The sequence below is a fragment of the Mirounga angustirostris genome, unplaced genomic scaffold (genome assembly GCF_029215605.1).
Source record: "Mirounga angustirostris isolate CCGP_5_RB_7025 unplaced genomic scaffold, mMirAng1.0.hap1 SCAF_5, whole genome shotgun sequence".
In the NCBI taxonomy this organism is placed as follows: Eukaryota; Metazoa; Chordata; class Mammalia; order Carnivora; family Phocidae; genus Mirounga; species Mirounga angustirostris.
Window position 1 is genome coordinate 111,533,585 of NW_026991713.1, and position 15,645 is coordinate 111,549,229.

Here is a 15,645-nt window from a genome sequence, read left to right on the forward strand (position 1 = left end):
AGCCAGGAGATACCCAAGCGAGAGGCGCACTGGGTGATAAGAAGACGAAACACAGGTCCAAAAAGAGCCCTGAGTGCGTCTTTAGTTCCAGTTTACTTTGTTTCAGAGATGATGATACCTCTGAGTTCTTGATGAGGTTCAAAGAACCTGAGACCAGAATCGAGCTGATGCACTAAAGTGTACTTGCTGTACCTGATGATGGGCACAGTGTCCTCGTCTGTCTACACAGAGAGCGGGCTCGTCCCTTCTAGCCCCTTCTGGGTCTGGTTGACCTTCCTTGGCGGCTGCCTCCCCCACTCTTCACTGCTCGGAGCTTAACCTGTGAGGCACAGAGAGGGCTCGCTGCATGTCCACGTGAGCACGGGGTTGGTGGCCATAGGATCGTGAAAGAGAAGCGAGAAATTAGGGGTGGCTTTTCTTCATTGTTGATGGCGACACCATATAGACTGCGCCGGCGAAGACATTTTCACGGTAGAACTATGTCCTTATTAAAGAGAAAAGGGGAAATTCAGTATTTGCCTCACCTATTGGAGTTATGGGCAAAAAAATGGGTCAGAGCTTGCTCTTCCTGCTTTGTTTTAATAAACTAAATATTGGTCTGTTCTCCATCATCACTATGGAAGCGGGTGTAGCTTCTTCCTTAGAGACCAGCCATCACCGGAGGGGCAGAGTCTTGTTATGACAGTCAGCTATATCATTATTTCCTGTTATTGTGAAGGCCCATTGATTACGACTTCGAAAAGACAATACGGATCTAAAATAATCATCACAAAAGACAAACACTCAGTTCTTCTCTCTTTCCTTTGTGCCCCTCACCTCCTTCCTCGGATGTCACGAGGAAAAGAATTTCAAAATGATCGATGCTGCTGAGAATTTAATTGGGTTAATAATAGTAATACTTGTTTTTTTTTTTTTAAAAAAAAAAAAACAAACCAAGGGCTTATTGTATGTTAGACACTTCGCAAAACAGTTTGAATGTATCTTCTCATTAAGCCCTCCCAACGAACTCAGAAAGGAAGGAACTATTCCCATCGCTGAAGAATCAGAGACAAAGCGAAGGGAAGCGATGTTGCAGAAGGCACAGTCTGGAAAGCCAGCGTGTGGGCTGGGTGCTCAGGCTCCCCTCAGGGCATTGCCATACCCTCCCTGTTGGTGCACCGAGAAGCCCAAAGCCACCGATGCTCCCTGTAGCCCGGGGCAGGACCACAGCCCTGACCCTCCTGTGGACCGGAAGCAACCCTCCCTGGGGGTGGACATAGGTTCATTGGGCTCCTTCTGGCCTGACTGCAAGCACCAGTATCTCTTTCCCCTCTGCTCTGTCGTCTTCTTCCCGCTAAGAAATTTATCAGATGGTGACTAGTAACCGGTAGTAAATACAACTAACAATTCTCGTTCAGATTGAATTGTTGCTCAACAGTGATATTGATCCATAATGTTTCCAAAGGAGCCTTATCTTCTCTGACTGATCTTTATGCTACCCTCCATATGTGAGTCTTACTCTTCTCTTGACCTCATATTTTCCTTTCCAAAATTACCTTTTTATTACCCTGGGTCAGTGGGTTATTTACACAGTATAGCGTATTGAATATACCAGGGCACACTGAAAAATAGAATTGCAGGCTTCCAGGCCCGGGGAGCATTAAGAGCAAATTCTGTAGCAGTAGATGGCTGACCCCATCACAGAAACATGTCAGACATCTCACACGGGGACTGGTGAATATGAGTCACTCTAAAGAGATGGCCCAACGCCTCTGCCAATCTAGAAGAAGAGAGCTTCTCCTTCGAGGAGTGGGAGGCTCTTTAAGTGACTGTGCATCTGGGTAAGATGGGCCCATCTGGAGTAGGGAGTGGCTTCTGAAGGAATAGCGTTGGCAGAGTGCCACAACTATCCCCCACATCCTGTAGGATGTGACCAGTAGGGTGGGGAGGCAATCGGCAACACCAGCATCTGCTAGGCTGGCAGGCTTGCCAACTGGAAGAAATCACGGGACCTGGAGTCCACTTTAGTGGAACCTCCCACCCTCCACCCGGACCTCCACTGGGAAGCACTGCTGGCTAGACTTTGGGGGCTGTCCCCGGGAAACCAGGTTCAGGATTTTGTTCATGGAGGAGGGAGGGCATCTCTCCCATGCCCACCAGTATCGACGCAGAGCTAGGCTGTTGTGTGCCTGGATGAGAAGTTAGTACAGCTCCTGAGAACCTGGAGTCTACTGAGAAGGTGATCCCGGAGCGTGTGAAACCATGTTTACAACACGTCAAATGTTGCCATTCTAAGTAGGCTTTTACTTTTTTTAAAAAAAAGAAGAACAGTATTTTTTGTTGTGGTTGAAAATGAGTCATGAGTGTACTCATAGAAATGTCTCTCTTTTTTTTTTTTCACCATTAGCTTTTATATATTCAGCGAATGGGCTTGCCTCTTTTCCTTTGGACATGTTGTTTTTCACGTGTTCCCCTTTCAGATACTTTCCAAACAGTTTTTATCAGTTGTTTCTTCTCTGTGATAAGGCGTGGGGCTGTCAGCAAGCGTAACGTCTGCCTCACCTCTGTCCTGCTTTCCCAGGCGCTCCGTAGAAAGACCCTGCTGTCTCTTTGAACTTGTCCACACAATTTATTTGAGTTCTCACATTCCACTTTGTTTTTCTTATCTTTTTCCCACCCTGTATTAATGTGTTCAGCTTGTTTTTGTAAAACGTCCCATTGTTAACTTGTTTAAGATGTAAATTATTAGCTCTCATTGTTTTCAAAAGAAAAATTTGATCTCCTCTCATTTCCTCAAAGGTGCGAGAAAATGCTCTTGGCCTTGAAGCCATGTGAGGGAACACACAGTTTAGCGGAGAATGGACATCACATGTTGAAGCCAGTAGATATCCATGCTTGATAGCTTGTCTGAGGGAGAAACCGACCAGCACTGTCACCAGGTGGGGTCCACTTGAACCTGTCTGAGTCAGGCATCTTGGGTACAGGACAGATGTTTGTTAAGTAGGTTCTTTAGCATGTTCTATTATATAGATTATTTATTATTTCCCAGATGACCTTGTCTTGTACAAATAGAAGAAAGCTGAATCCAGAATGCTTAGCCATTTTGGTTAGTTAGATAGGGCAGTTTTGACAAAGTTAAAGTGATACAGTGTAACCTTTTTAGGTGGGGTACCTAAACCTAAATAAACTGACTACATTACTAGTGTAGGTAGTTACAGCCTGACTGTTCTTGCCCTATTTATGTCATCCTTTATTTGTCTTCTGATCATGTTCATGGAACGTCCATAGACAAATAGCACCTTGGGATCCCGGCCACCTCTTGGCACTTAAGCACACCACACATTTACTGAGAAACCAGAATATCCATTGAGAAAATGAGCAAAAGCCACACAATGTGGTTTTTCTCATAAAGTCAGGTGCCCCAGGAGAATGTTTATAGGACTGTAAGGAGTAAGAACGGTGCTTATTAAAGCTGTGTGGTATATAAAGCCCACTCACTATCTGCTGAAGAACAGAGGCAAGAAAGGAGATTCTTGACTCTCTCTCAATTGGGTCCATGACAACTGTCACTTCTTACTAAGTTGCAGTGGTTCAGTCTTGCCCTTGGACTGCGTGTAGAGTCTAAGACCCTGCAGTCCATGCATCTTCTGCTGTTTCTCGGGGCATCTGTGATGGACGGGCGGTCAGAGAGGACTTCCTCAGGGAAGGGCCTGTGGCCTCCGGAGCGCACGGTGGTGACTTGCTGGCCCACTCAGGTGGGGGCGGGGCTGTGCAAGGAGGGTGCAGGTGAGGGCTTCCACCCTGCCCGGTCCCTATGGAACCTGCCCCAAGAAGAGTTCTGCTAAGCTTTCAAATCCTAAGTGCTCAGAACAAAGTTTCAGCAATAGCAAGAGCAAATGAAGAAGCTGACCTTCAGCCATGCCCCGTGTTAAGACTACCGCCACTCTGTGTAAGTGGTAAATGCAGTAGCATTTAGACTGCTCAGTGGCAAACGCTTTACCTCAAACTGATTTTAAGTATTTTCTGCTTTGTCAACCGATAACTCAGTTTTGCTTTAAGTGGCTGCTTAAAAAGTTATCTGGAGCGGGGGTGGGAGCAGGACTTGAGGCAAAGAAGGAATTCCAAAATACCACGACTATGGTGGTACTGATGATGGCATGCCTCAGAGAGAGTGCAGGTCCGGTTATGAATTTTGTGGTGTCCCAATACATACTAAACTTTTGTGTACACCACACCATAGTCTTTGAAGTGCGCGATAGTGTTATGTCTAAATAAGCAGAGTACGTACCTTAATTTAAAATATTGCTAGGGGCGCCTGGGTGGCTCAGTCGTTGAGCATCTGCCTTCAGCTCAGGTCATGATCCCTGGGTCCTGGGATCGAGCCCCGCATCGGGCTCCCTGCTCGGCGCGAAGCCTGCTTCTCCCTCTCCCACTCCCCCTGCTTGTGTTCCCTCTCTCGCTCTCTCTCTCTCTGTCAAATAAATAAATAGAATCTTAATAAAAAAAAATATTGCTAAATGGGGGCACCTGGCTGGCTCCGTTGGTAGAGTATGGGGCTTTTGATCTCAGGGTCATGAGTTTGAGCCCCACGTGGGGCACAGAGATTAAAAAAATAGAAAATTAAAAAATTAAAATATTGCTAAAAATGCTAACCACCATCTGAGCTTTCAGCAAATCATCCTTTTGCTGGAGGAGGATCTTGCCTCGAGGTTGGTGGCTGCTGAAGGTGGGGGTGGCTGTGGCAATTTCTTAAAATAAGACAACAGTGAAGTTTGCCACACTGGTTGACTCTCCCTCCCATGAACAATTTCTCTGTGAGATGCGATGCTCTTTGATAGCGTGTGACCCACAGTAGAACTTCTTTCACTGTTGGACTGAATCCTCTCAAACCCTGGTGCTGCTTTATCAGTTCAGTATGTGGAATATTCTAAATCCTTTGTTGTCCTTTCAACAATCTTCACGGCTTCTTCGCCAGGAGTAGTTTCCATCTCAAGAAACCACTTTCTTTGCTCATCCGTAAAAAGCAACTCCTCATCCGTTCAGGTGTTCTCACGGGACGGCAGCAGTTCAGTCCCATCTTCAGGCTCCACTTCTAATTCTGGTTCTCTTGCTGTTTCCACCCCATCTGCAGGGACTTCTTCCACGGAAGTCCTGAACGTTCCGTTTGTAAAAACGGTCGGATCTGAGAAGCGCAGTAAAGTGAGGTATGCCTGTAGTGATGATGATGATGGTGGTGATCATGGATGTTTACTATTTACTGACCATCCAGGCTCGCAGAATAGCAGCCTCCATCCGGGTGTTGGGAATGGTCCCCTTTCAGCCAGTTCCTGGCAGCTCTTCACCCTCTCGCCCCACCCCAGGCCTTCACCTGCTGTTGCCCAGAACCAGCGGCCCCACGGGCCCGTTCCCACCATCCTCACTCCACTGTCAGCTGAAAAGTGGGCTGTGCTGTAGAAATCCTTTGAAAACCACAAAGGACACCTGAGCACATGGAAAAAAAAAAGCTACCCTCACTAGTAATCATTGAAATGCAAACTGAAACCAATCAGGAGTTATTTCCACTTATCTAATAAGGAAACAATTTAATTGTAACAACCAGAGATGGGAAAGGATCAGCAAGATTGGCTCTCCTCTGCATCTGGGGGGGGGGAGAGTAAATTGCAACTGTGGGCCTAAGGGCAGATTTGACAATAGAGACAACATAACGCCCCCGATCTACTAATTCCTTTTCTAAGGATTTATTCTGTATAATCTGCGACCTGCTTAGTGTTTGCGAACAATAGTGTTTCTCAGAGAGTGTTGGAATGTCCTCTACAGAGGCCTAACGGTGATTAAAGGAATCCTGTCCCTATGATACAATACTAACAACCATCCTTTAAAATTATGCACTTGAGGAATTTTGCATTCCATCGGAAGACATGACACGGAGTGGCTACCCGAATGGGCTTTATTTAGGGTCACACTGTGTTTGAAGCGGTCCCTACTCCTTGCAAGCTGTGTAACTTGGGAGAGATGTCGAACCTCTCTGTGCCTCAGTTTCCTTATCTGCAAAAGGGAGAGAGAGCAGTGGATATTGGGCATCCTTCCCACAGTGCCTGAGACAGCATACGTGCCCAAGTGCATGTTAGTGTTAAGTTCCTTATCTTCTGTGCCTCCCATTTCCCCCTCGGTCCAATGGGAATGACAGCAGTTCCTGTCTCGAGAGCGCAGGTGCGTTAACGGACAGAAGGCCCGTGGCGTGGGCCGAGCACGTAGTAACGGCCACGTACGTAGCAGCTGCTGGCCGCACTACGCATGCAGGAGAATGTCCACATAAACCAGATCCCTGGCGGAGACCACAGCTCTTCGAAAGTCCGCATCCTCACCTACACCAGGCCTAGAGCATATGTATCAAAATAACTGTCACTGGGTGAGAAAGATGACAAGCAGGTTTTGTCTTTTGTACTTTCCTCTGTTTTTCCAGATTTTGGACAACAACTGCATATTGCTTTTATGATTTCAAAACCCAGTAGCGGTTTTGGAGTTGGAACACTGTCTGTTAATGAGAGCAGTTGAGCGTGCCATGATGTCTTTGGGTTGATGGCTTCTCCGCGCTATGGAGAAACTAGCCGCCTAGCCTCCAGTCGCTTGTAGCAGCCCCTGACTTTCTGCGCAGGACAACAGTGCTGTGCGGATTTCTTCTTCAGCTGCGTTAGAACAGTGACTCTGCACCCCGGGTGCGTGCTAGGATCATTTGAGGGGATGGCAAAATATACCGGTCTCGTGCTGCTGGCTAGACTGGGGGGCTCTCAAGGAAATTCTGACATGTGGCCAGGTGACGGGCGGCAAGCTGGGAGCAGGCTGGCACTTGGTACTTCCATTTCCTGCCTGCCCTGGGGGTCCTGGCGCACGACAGAGCCCTTCTTCTCCTGGTGAGTTTCCAGGTCAGCCCGAGCAGTGTTTCCTACATCACCTAAGATGAGACTCCCCTGGAGTGCTCGCTACAACTGTGGGCACCTGGACCCTGACCCAGACCTCCCGAATCTGAACTTTTACCGGAGAGACTTGGTAACGTGTGTATTTAACGAGCCCACTGGGGGCTTCTTGTCATCAGGGAAGTGCGGGAACTCTGTTGAAGCCCTGGTTCTGTCTCAGTCGCACACTGGGAATATCCGGGTACCTGGAGAAACCCCACTGCCGGCTCTGACGTGACGGAGCAGGGATATGTCTGGGCCTCGGGACTTGGGAAGCCCCTCTGGATTCTAACATGAAGTCCTGGTTCACAGTGACTGGCCGTGATGGTTCTCAGAGTGGGGTGCCTGGGACCCCATCGCTTGGCGACATGTTAGAAATACACTTTTGTGGGGTCCCACCTGAAACTGCTGAATCAGAACCTGGGGATGGGACCCGGCCGTCTGTGCTTGAGCAACCCTTTCTCATGCTTCCTGCCCACGCTGAAGTTAAGAACCATGGCCCTGGGGTGGAGTTCTGAGAAGCAGGTTCCCAGACGAACTCCCGGGAGAGCTCAGTTGTCAGGACTCAGCAGGGAGTGGACTCCTAGTGGCCCATGACCACACTTTGAGAAATGCTGCTCTCGAGTTGACCCTTGTTCCCTCGGGCACTTTGAAGTTCTAAGAGCCTTGACATCTGTCAAGTACCACCAACATCCTCATGTTCTTGTGGGCAGCTTCTTGCTGCCACCCCTAGGCCCTTGGTGACAAAACTCGTGGCTGCCTTCCAACCATAATTAGTGGGACATGTTCTCTTTAAAGTCTGTAAGTACTCTGGTTAGGAAGATACTTTGCAGAAGTACTGACCCGAGTTTGACTCGGAACGCCAGTCACAGAAGCAGAGAAGGACGTGTTTCTTCTATGTGGTTCTTGCCCCGGTATAACCTCTGTGCCTCTTTGTTTTGTAGATTTTATCATCAGCCTGTGCTAAGGTGGTCCTCTCAACCGCAGACTGCTCACGACCACGCCTACTGGAGAAGAAGACGGCAGGAGGTCAGTGGCCTGCTGGGGCCAAGGGACCGAGAAGATCTGGAGGTCAGAGGCATGGCCCAAGCACAAGGTCTGCCCATCCATGCAAGGGAGGGCCCATGGGAAGTTGGAGGAAGGACAGAGAATGTGATGAAGAAGGCAGTTTGGGAAGAAGAGCTGAGAATGGCGGGACCTGCCAAGTGGCAGAATATAAGCCTCGAGAGCTGGAACCAGCCAAGGAAATTAGGGAGGCAGATGTCCGATGGTGATGGGGAGAAATTATTTCAAGATCTGTACCCATTCATGCAAGGAGAGCAGGCGTTGAATTCCCAAAGCAAAGGGAAATCCCAGTCCCTGCCCAGGGTTCTTTCCTCCGAGAGCCTGAGTTGCATGGACATCCCCATTCCATTAAATGATGGACATTTTCCAGGTGTTCCTAAAATCCCATTTTATCCCCCAAATTGTGCACCAAATTTGGAATCCACAAGGAACCCTGAGAAGAGCGGCTCCTCGGTCCCTTTACCCCGGCCCAAGTTTGGGCGACCCCTCAAGCCCCCGTCCTACGACTCTCACCAGCACTCCAGGGTGGGAGTGGAGAACAGCGACTCTCCAGTCAGCCAGCAGGTAGACCTGTGTGTCTCCTACTTGAGCAGAACTCACGAGCCCAGGCTGGAGCTGTGTGCATCTGACTCCGGTTTAGAGCCTCCGGTGTACGTGCCTCCGCCATCGTACCGGTCACCGCCCCAGCACATCTCCAACCCCTACGTGGAGGATGCAGCGCCCAGGCCCGAGTGCGGCGGTCCCCGTCAGCAGCAGCATCCAGTGGAGCTGCCGGGCCCGGGTTGTCCGCTTCCTCCCGGCCCCCCGGGACCCGAGAATGAGTATGGTGTGAGCCCATACTCTCCTCGCGGGGTCCCCCTGCAGCCCCGGCCTACCACCGCTTATGACGGCTCTGTTCTGTATATTCCCTTTGACGACCCACGCATCCGACATTTTAAACTGGCCCACCTGCAGGGCTTCTGTCAGGAAGCAGCGGCTGATGGGCAGCCCTACAACCCCAGCCCCCGTGCCACCCCGGCACCTGAGCATGGACACAGTCAACACGATGGCACCGTCTCGAGCCCGCAGAGTGCAGTGACCCCGCCAGGCAGTGTGAGTGGCTCCTCCACCGCTGATCCCAGTCCCCGGTGGCTGTGGGGCCCGCGCCCCAGGGATGCAGAGAGCAGCGGCTTCCCTGAGCAACGAGACCATGGGGCCATGAGAGGACAGTGGCCTGCCACGGGGGGCGGCCAGCAGGGACACACAGAAGGCCCAGCCTCCTCCCCAAGCCCGCAGGGCGAGAGTACCTGGGAAACTCGAACCAAGCTCAAGAAATTTGAAACTGGGATTCTGACCAAGAAAAGTTCAAAGAAAAAAATGAACGAGACGATATTTTGTTTGGTTTCCATCCCAGTTAAATCCGAATCACATCTGCCAGATATAGATAGGAACAACAATGACTTAAAACAGAGCACTGGTAAAAAGAATGGGCTTGATAAGAGCCCGGCTTTGCAAGAACAAAGTCTGCTGAGCACGTCTTCCACCGACCTGGAGCTGCAAGCTCTCACAGGAAGCATGGTTGGGAGAACAGAATTCCAGAAACAAGATCTGGGGGAACCAGAAGAAGGCAAACAAACAAATGACCTCAGATTCATTCACCCTACAAAACACAGAGAGCTCAAGTATTCTGGCTCGTGGCCAGGACACCAGTACAGAGATCAGCAAACACAAACTACTTTCACCGAGGACTCCAAAAGCCCACGGCCCCTCGCTGCTGAGAAGCTGGGAGGGTCCCCAAAAGCCGTACTGACTCCCAGACTTTCAGACCCCCTGGCCTCTGAAGCTCACACGCCCACGGCGTTAGCTTCCAGTGACCAGAACCAGAGGCCAAAGGCGCCTCCCCTCGAAGGTCAAATGTCCCTCAGCCCCTCCAGCAACAGCGCTTTCTCAAGGACTACGTCCTGCATACACCAGGCACCCGCTCCGAAAGCAGGGCCCGGTCGGGCCGGCGCGGATGGCCGTGGCCGCGGGGCCAGCCCTGTGTCCCGGGGTGAGGTTGTGAAGGGGGAGACCACCGGCCCCTGCAACAGTAAGCAGCTGTTCGGGCAGTTTCTCCTGAAGCCCGTTAGCCGGCGCCCCTGGGACTTGATCAGCCAGCTAGAAAGTTTTAACAAGGAGCTTCAGGAGGAGGAGGAAAGCGGTCAGAGTGGCAGCGACAGTCACAGTGAGGACAGTGACACAGAGTGGCCATGCGAAGGCAAGAACTGGGGCTTCGGTGAAGCCAGCCGGGCCTGGAGAGCTGAGGAACCCCGAAGGAGGCCGGTGCTGGAGGAGCCCGGGGCCTGGCCGGGAAGAGTGAAGAGCAAGTCTGAGAGCTGGAGCGAGGAGCAGAAGCCCGGGGGGCCCCGTGTCCTGCCTCAGTCCCCGGGCCCCACGACGGTGGGGCCAGGTGGTGGCAGGGGTGCAGCCTCGCTGTGGGCACACGGAAGCCCGGTCGCAGAGGAGGGGCACCAGGAGGCGGAGCACAGAATGAACAAGCTAGCCGTCAGCCCAGGTCCGCTGCACAGAGTGACGTCTTCTAGGTCAAGTGACACAAAACCAGCGCCCTCGTCCAATCCAGCTGAACCGAGGCAGCCCCAGGGAAGTCAGGAGCTGCCCAGTGTTTCCATTTCTGGGGAGCTGAGCACAGCACCCCCTCGGCAGGCTGGGGCTGGAGGGGAGAGGAGCCCGCTGCTCCCACTCTCTCTTGCCAGCAAACCCCGAGGACTCTCCGCACCGGACTTGAGGTCTGTGGGGCTCCTGCCCGCACAGAAACCGAGTACCGATAAGTTAGATGGGTCTTTAGGAAAAGCGAGTGCAATAGAGATCCCCCCGAATGAGTCCCTTCAAGCGAGGGCTGCGAGGATCCTGGGCATTGAGGTGGCCGTGGAGTCCCTGCTGCCGGGCGCCAGGAGAACGGGACAGAACCAGCATCCCGGGCCTGATGAAAGTGCCCGCGGGCCGGAGGCCCCCAGGGAGGAGTCTGTGTCCAGCTCAGCCCAGCCGGATGACCCCCCGGTGTCCATGGATGCCTTTTATGGCAGGAGAAAGTGCGGCTGGACCGAAAGCCCTCTCTTTGTCGGGGAGAGGGAGAGTGTCCGTCGGGCTCCCCAGGCTGCTGAGCACTCAAGTGTGGACAGGACTGTCCCCAGCAAGGCCCCAAGCCCCGAGCCTCAGCCCAGTCCCGAGCCTCAGCCCAGCCCCCAGGAGTCCCAGGCCTTCAATCACAAGGACCTGGGGACAAAACCACCCTTCAGGTCCACTCTGTTCCATTTTATAGAGAGGACCCCAAGTGTGTCAGGCTCAGAAAAGAGGCTCAGAAGCACTTCCAAAGTGATCGAAAGTTTACAAGAGAAACTGGCCTCCCCCCCGAGGAGAGCAGACCCTGACCGCTTGATGAGGATGAAAGAGGTGAGTTCTGTGTCTCGGATGAGGCTCCTGAGCTCCCGGAGCACTGACTCCATGGAGGAGGCTGAGGAACTGAAGGCTGAGAGGGGCCCCGGGGTGCCACCTGGAGGCCCAGTGTCTCTGAATGCTGGGGAGCTGTCGCAGAAGGCCGGGCACCCCCCCTCTGTCTCCAGGGGTACCCCCTCGCTGGAAGAAGACGGGCATCCGTCGGCACAGAGGGACAAGAAGAACGTCCAGCAGGATTTCTGGTGCCCAGGTGAGGAGTCGGGCGAGCAGGCGGGCGTTCTCAGAGTAGAGAAAACACCAGGTTGGTGGATGATGAAAATCCTGCATTGGTGAAGTTGAGATTATGAATTATTGTTCCAAAAGATTCTTCCTTTTACAAAGAATTATCCAGAGGCTTTGCTTAAAAATCAAGATCCTGTGGTGTATTGTGAAGGATTATATCTTTATGGAAATTACCTATGCAAACAATTATATACAGTTACCTATATAAACAAGTGTTGGGTCCCTTACCGTGAAGAGGTAAATCAGTAAAGTATTCCAGCTTTGGCGCAACACCTCGATGAGCCTTGCGGGAGGCCATAACGTGGGTAGTCTGCTCTCTCTCCCAAAACAAGCGTTCATCCAGACCACCCGCACGCTCTTTATTAACTCTGATAAGAAAAACGTACCCAGATAATGATATGAACTGCCCAGCCCATGATGTTGTGTCTCACACTGCACCTTCCAAAATCCTTTGTCCCCCATTTTATCTGTTTTTGCTACCACACCTTTTATGAAACTTGAAAAAGGTTTAGGAGATAAAAGGAACAGTTTGTACTTTCTCAACACCCTACCCCTTTATAAAAGGTTCACCCATCAGCTCTGTCCCAGAAGGCCCCCTGAGGCCTGAGTGCTAAAGCCCAGGACAGAGGGTTTTGGCAGCAGGGCCGCGCAGGCCTGCGGGCCTCTCCCTTCGGTCACCCTAACGCCTTCAGAGCTGCTCCAGGTCAAACCACGAGGCGGGTTCCTGGTGGCAGCAACAGGGATTTCTCACCTCTCAGCTCTGTCACAAACAGGCAACTCTGTTTCCAGCATTTTCTTCAGGGGCTGGGGAATTAGCAATGATACATTCTAGAACTAATGAGAAAGAAGAGTGGAGGGACATGTCAAAAGGCCTGATCGTAAACCGCAGACAGGCAGGGACCTTGAATCGTTCATTCGGACCTTTTTACAGTAAGGGGAAACTGCGCCCTCGAGTGTGTGACCTCGCTGACCAGGGGCCCCGGGCCCCCCTCCTGAGCCACGCCCTCTGGTCTTACTGTAGGGCGGTGCCCTTACCCCCACCTTCTCTGTTTCCTACTTGGAAATCCAAGGATTTAAAAGTCAATGGCCAAGATTCCTTATTTCAGCTAGAAAAGTCCAGAATTCTTGTTCCACAAAACATCCCCATGGCAGTTTTTACATTTTCCCACAAATGCACTATGATTCTTGGGAGTGTTAGCCAAGTGTTGCTCAGTTGCTTATACAAAATACATGATTGAAATAACCCATTGGTCAGGGCCCTCTTGGATCATCTGACTTGACAAATTTGGTCTTTGCCAAGAAAGAGAACACTAAGATGTGCAACTCTTGCCATAATGGTGGAAAAAAGTGTTACATGGCCCATTTTTTGAGCTATTGGGACTTATTAGGCCTCAGCCTAATTCCTCTCCCGGTCCCTCCCTCTCCCCACCCAAAATATGCCCACTTGCTTTTAAGTGTGAGCTAAAATGAGTTTCTTCCTCTGTCCTGTCTCATCCCAAGAACTGTAAGGATTTTAAAATGAGACAAATCCTGTTATATTAAACGCCAGTTTGTCAAGATTTCTGTGTCTCAGTCCACGGCCCACATATTTTGGGAGGATTTTATAACACAAAACTTCTAGTTCAGTAAAGCACTCCCTCACTTTTTAGCTTGATCATTTGGCATGTGGACGGGGTTGGACAGGTATCTGAAAACATGTAGATAATGCCAATTTTAATGTTAGCCAGCCATTAGAAACGGCTCTTCATAACCTTTTTTTTTTTAAACTATAGTTACTGACAATCAGTAGAATTTTTTTTCCCTCTCCATCTGATGCATTTATTAGTACATAATAAAATAATAAAATGACCCCAAATCTAAAGGCAGAGAGCTCCTCGTGATGCCACACGGCTCCCTCTGACACTCTTAAATAATTGCATAGCAGGACGCCATCAGGGACGATTTCGTACACGCGCCAGGGCTCAGGTGAACCTCCCATCGGCCCCTCATGTGACAGTCACCAGGCCTGTCCCAAATCATTCTGAGAGGAATGCAGATCATAGGATGGAGATGGTCAGGCTTTGAGATATGTTAGCTTTTCCCCTCGTTGTTGCTTCACAAGTTGGAATAAAGCCTTGTTGCTTTTTTTGCTGATAAACTCTTGGATTTTGTTTTCCTCTTGATGTATTTTATCATGTTACACACACGAATCATCATCTCCATCCCCACCCCACCTCTGTTCCCGTCATCCCGGTGGGCAGGAGCCACTTCACCGCTCCCAAATTCACAGCCCACTTAGATCCAGATTTTGTTCTGGAATTTTAAAATAAGTTTATATCACGGATATCTGTGACGTCCCCCTGCCCAGCATACACACGCACACACGCCCTTCTAGAACTTAATGATCTGTGTGGTGGTGTAGTACCCATTGTATCATAAATACCTTTATTGCAACTTAAAGGTGGTCCTTTCAGCTGACATCTTTTTAGTGGTGCCGGCTAAGAAGGCAGCACCTCAAAACTAACTCAGGTGACAAAATCCCATCTGTGCTGGATGGATCGTGTTCCAGTTTGGAAGCATAATCCAGGCACTGGTAGTGTTCGGAGCCTGCTGGTTCCGTAGCTTCCATGGCAGACTCTGTCCACGTGGGCGCAGGAAGAGAACACGGAGAGACTGCTTCAGGCCGGGGCTGCATCCTGGGAGGGTGTGAGGTGCCAAGCAATGGCACTCGGGGGAAGGCTGGATATCAGCACAGCTTCGAGGTCAGTAGCTCTCAAGCATGTTAATGCACAAAATACCCACAAGGGTAGGCCTGAGTGAGTGGTCTCCAGCTGAAATACTGCCCACCGGAGCCAGGATTCTCATGACTCAGAGTAACCTCTCTGTCCTCCAGACCTGCATCAGCCGGGATGATAGCTCCTGGTTTCATGTGGTTCCTTGAGCATCTGAAATGGGGCCCATCCAAACTGAGAGGTGCTGCAAGTGTAAAATACACACCAGGGTTCAAAGACTTAGTCTAACTTTTTTTTTAAGTTTCTCTATTTTTATATTGATTCCCTTTCGAAATGAAATTGGATATATTTGGTGAAATAAGATATATTATTAAAATTAACTTCACCTGTTCCCTTTTATTTGCTTCTAGAAAAATTTAAAATAACGTTATGTGGCTCACATTGTATTTTTATTGGACCTACACCGTCCACGACCCACAGAAGGAGCCTATTGTCCTCCAGAGTTCTTTCCCCGGCTCCCTGGCTCTGGGCCGTTAGCTTCAGCAGTGAGGCTCTGGGGTGCAGGCCTGTTCTGTGGGGGTGTCTCCCTCTGCCCGGCCCAAGGTGAGCTGCTCAGTGCCCACTGTATGTACCTTGAGGCTCAATAGATGCTCAAGCTCTTCCTGGCCTCTCAGCAGCTGAAAATGTGCCCCTCCTGCCGCGTCATCCATTAGTGACCGCCCACCCCATTTCCAGTGGAGAAAAAGATGTTTTTGCTCAGAGGAGGGCCCCCTCGGATTCCGCACCCAGGAGGCTGACTGAGCACAGAAATGCTGCTCTCGGCGGTCGGTATCCTGTGTCATCACACTGGGTGTGGCCAAGTGTAAAAGATCAGAAGGCAGCAGACCCGCCTGAGCCCCCCTTGCTTTTAGCCACGTGGGCACTGGTGCAGCAAATCATGTTGGAGGTGGAGCAGGCTGCTTTTCCTACATGCAGGCACTGTGTCCTATCTGGTTTCTAACGTCTGACTCTGCGCCCTAAGCACGGTCGTCGTCGTCACGGTTGTAGTATGGATCGTAACCGGACTGGGGCTGAGTTGAGACGGTGGGGGGAGGCGTGGGAGAACATTCAGCTGCTAGAGAAATTGGGATCTATACGGTCTTCGTCATGTACAGTGGTCCAGACAGATTTGAGCAGAGATTGTTTTGCAATAGTGTTTATAACTGTCAAATTCTACCAATCCT

At 50.7% G+C, this 15,645-nt stretch overlaps 1 protein-coding gene across 2 annotated transcripts in view; it reads left to right on the forward strand.

The window, feature by feature from the left end:
• JCAD (junctional cadherin 5 associated) overlaps positions 1–15,645 on the forward strand; it is a 40,912-nt gene that overhangs the window by 18,783 nt on the left and 6,484 nt on the right. The window contains exon 3 of one of the 2 annotated variants that reach the window (XM_045874242.3): positions 7,877–11,679. In XM_045874242.3, the coding sequence (XP_045730198.2) occupies positions 7,877–11,679 (3,803 nt within the window). The remainder of the gene's footprint in view (positions 1–7,876; positions 11,680–15,645) is intronic. The other variant, XM_064591884.1, reaches the window with a different exon arrangement.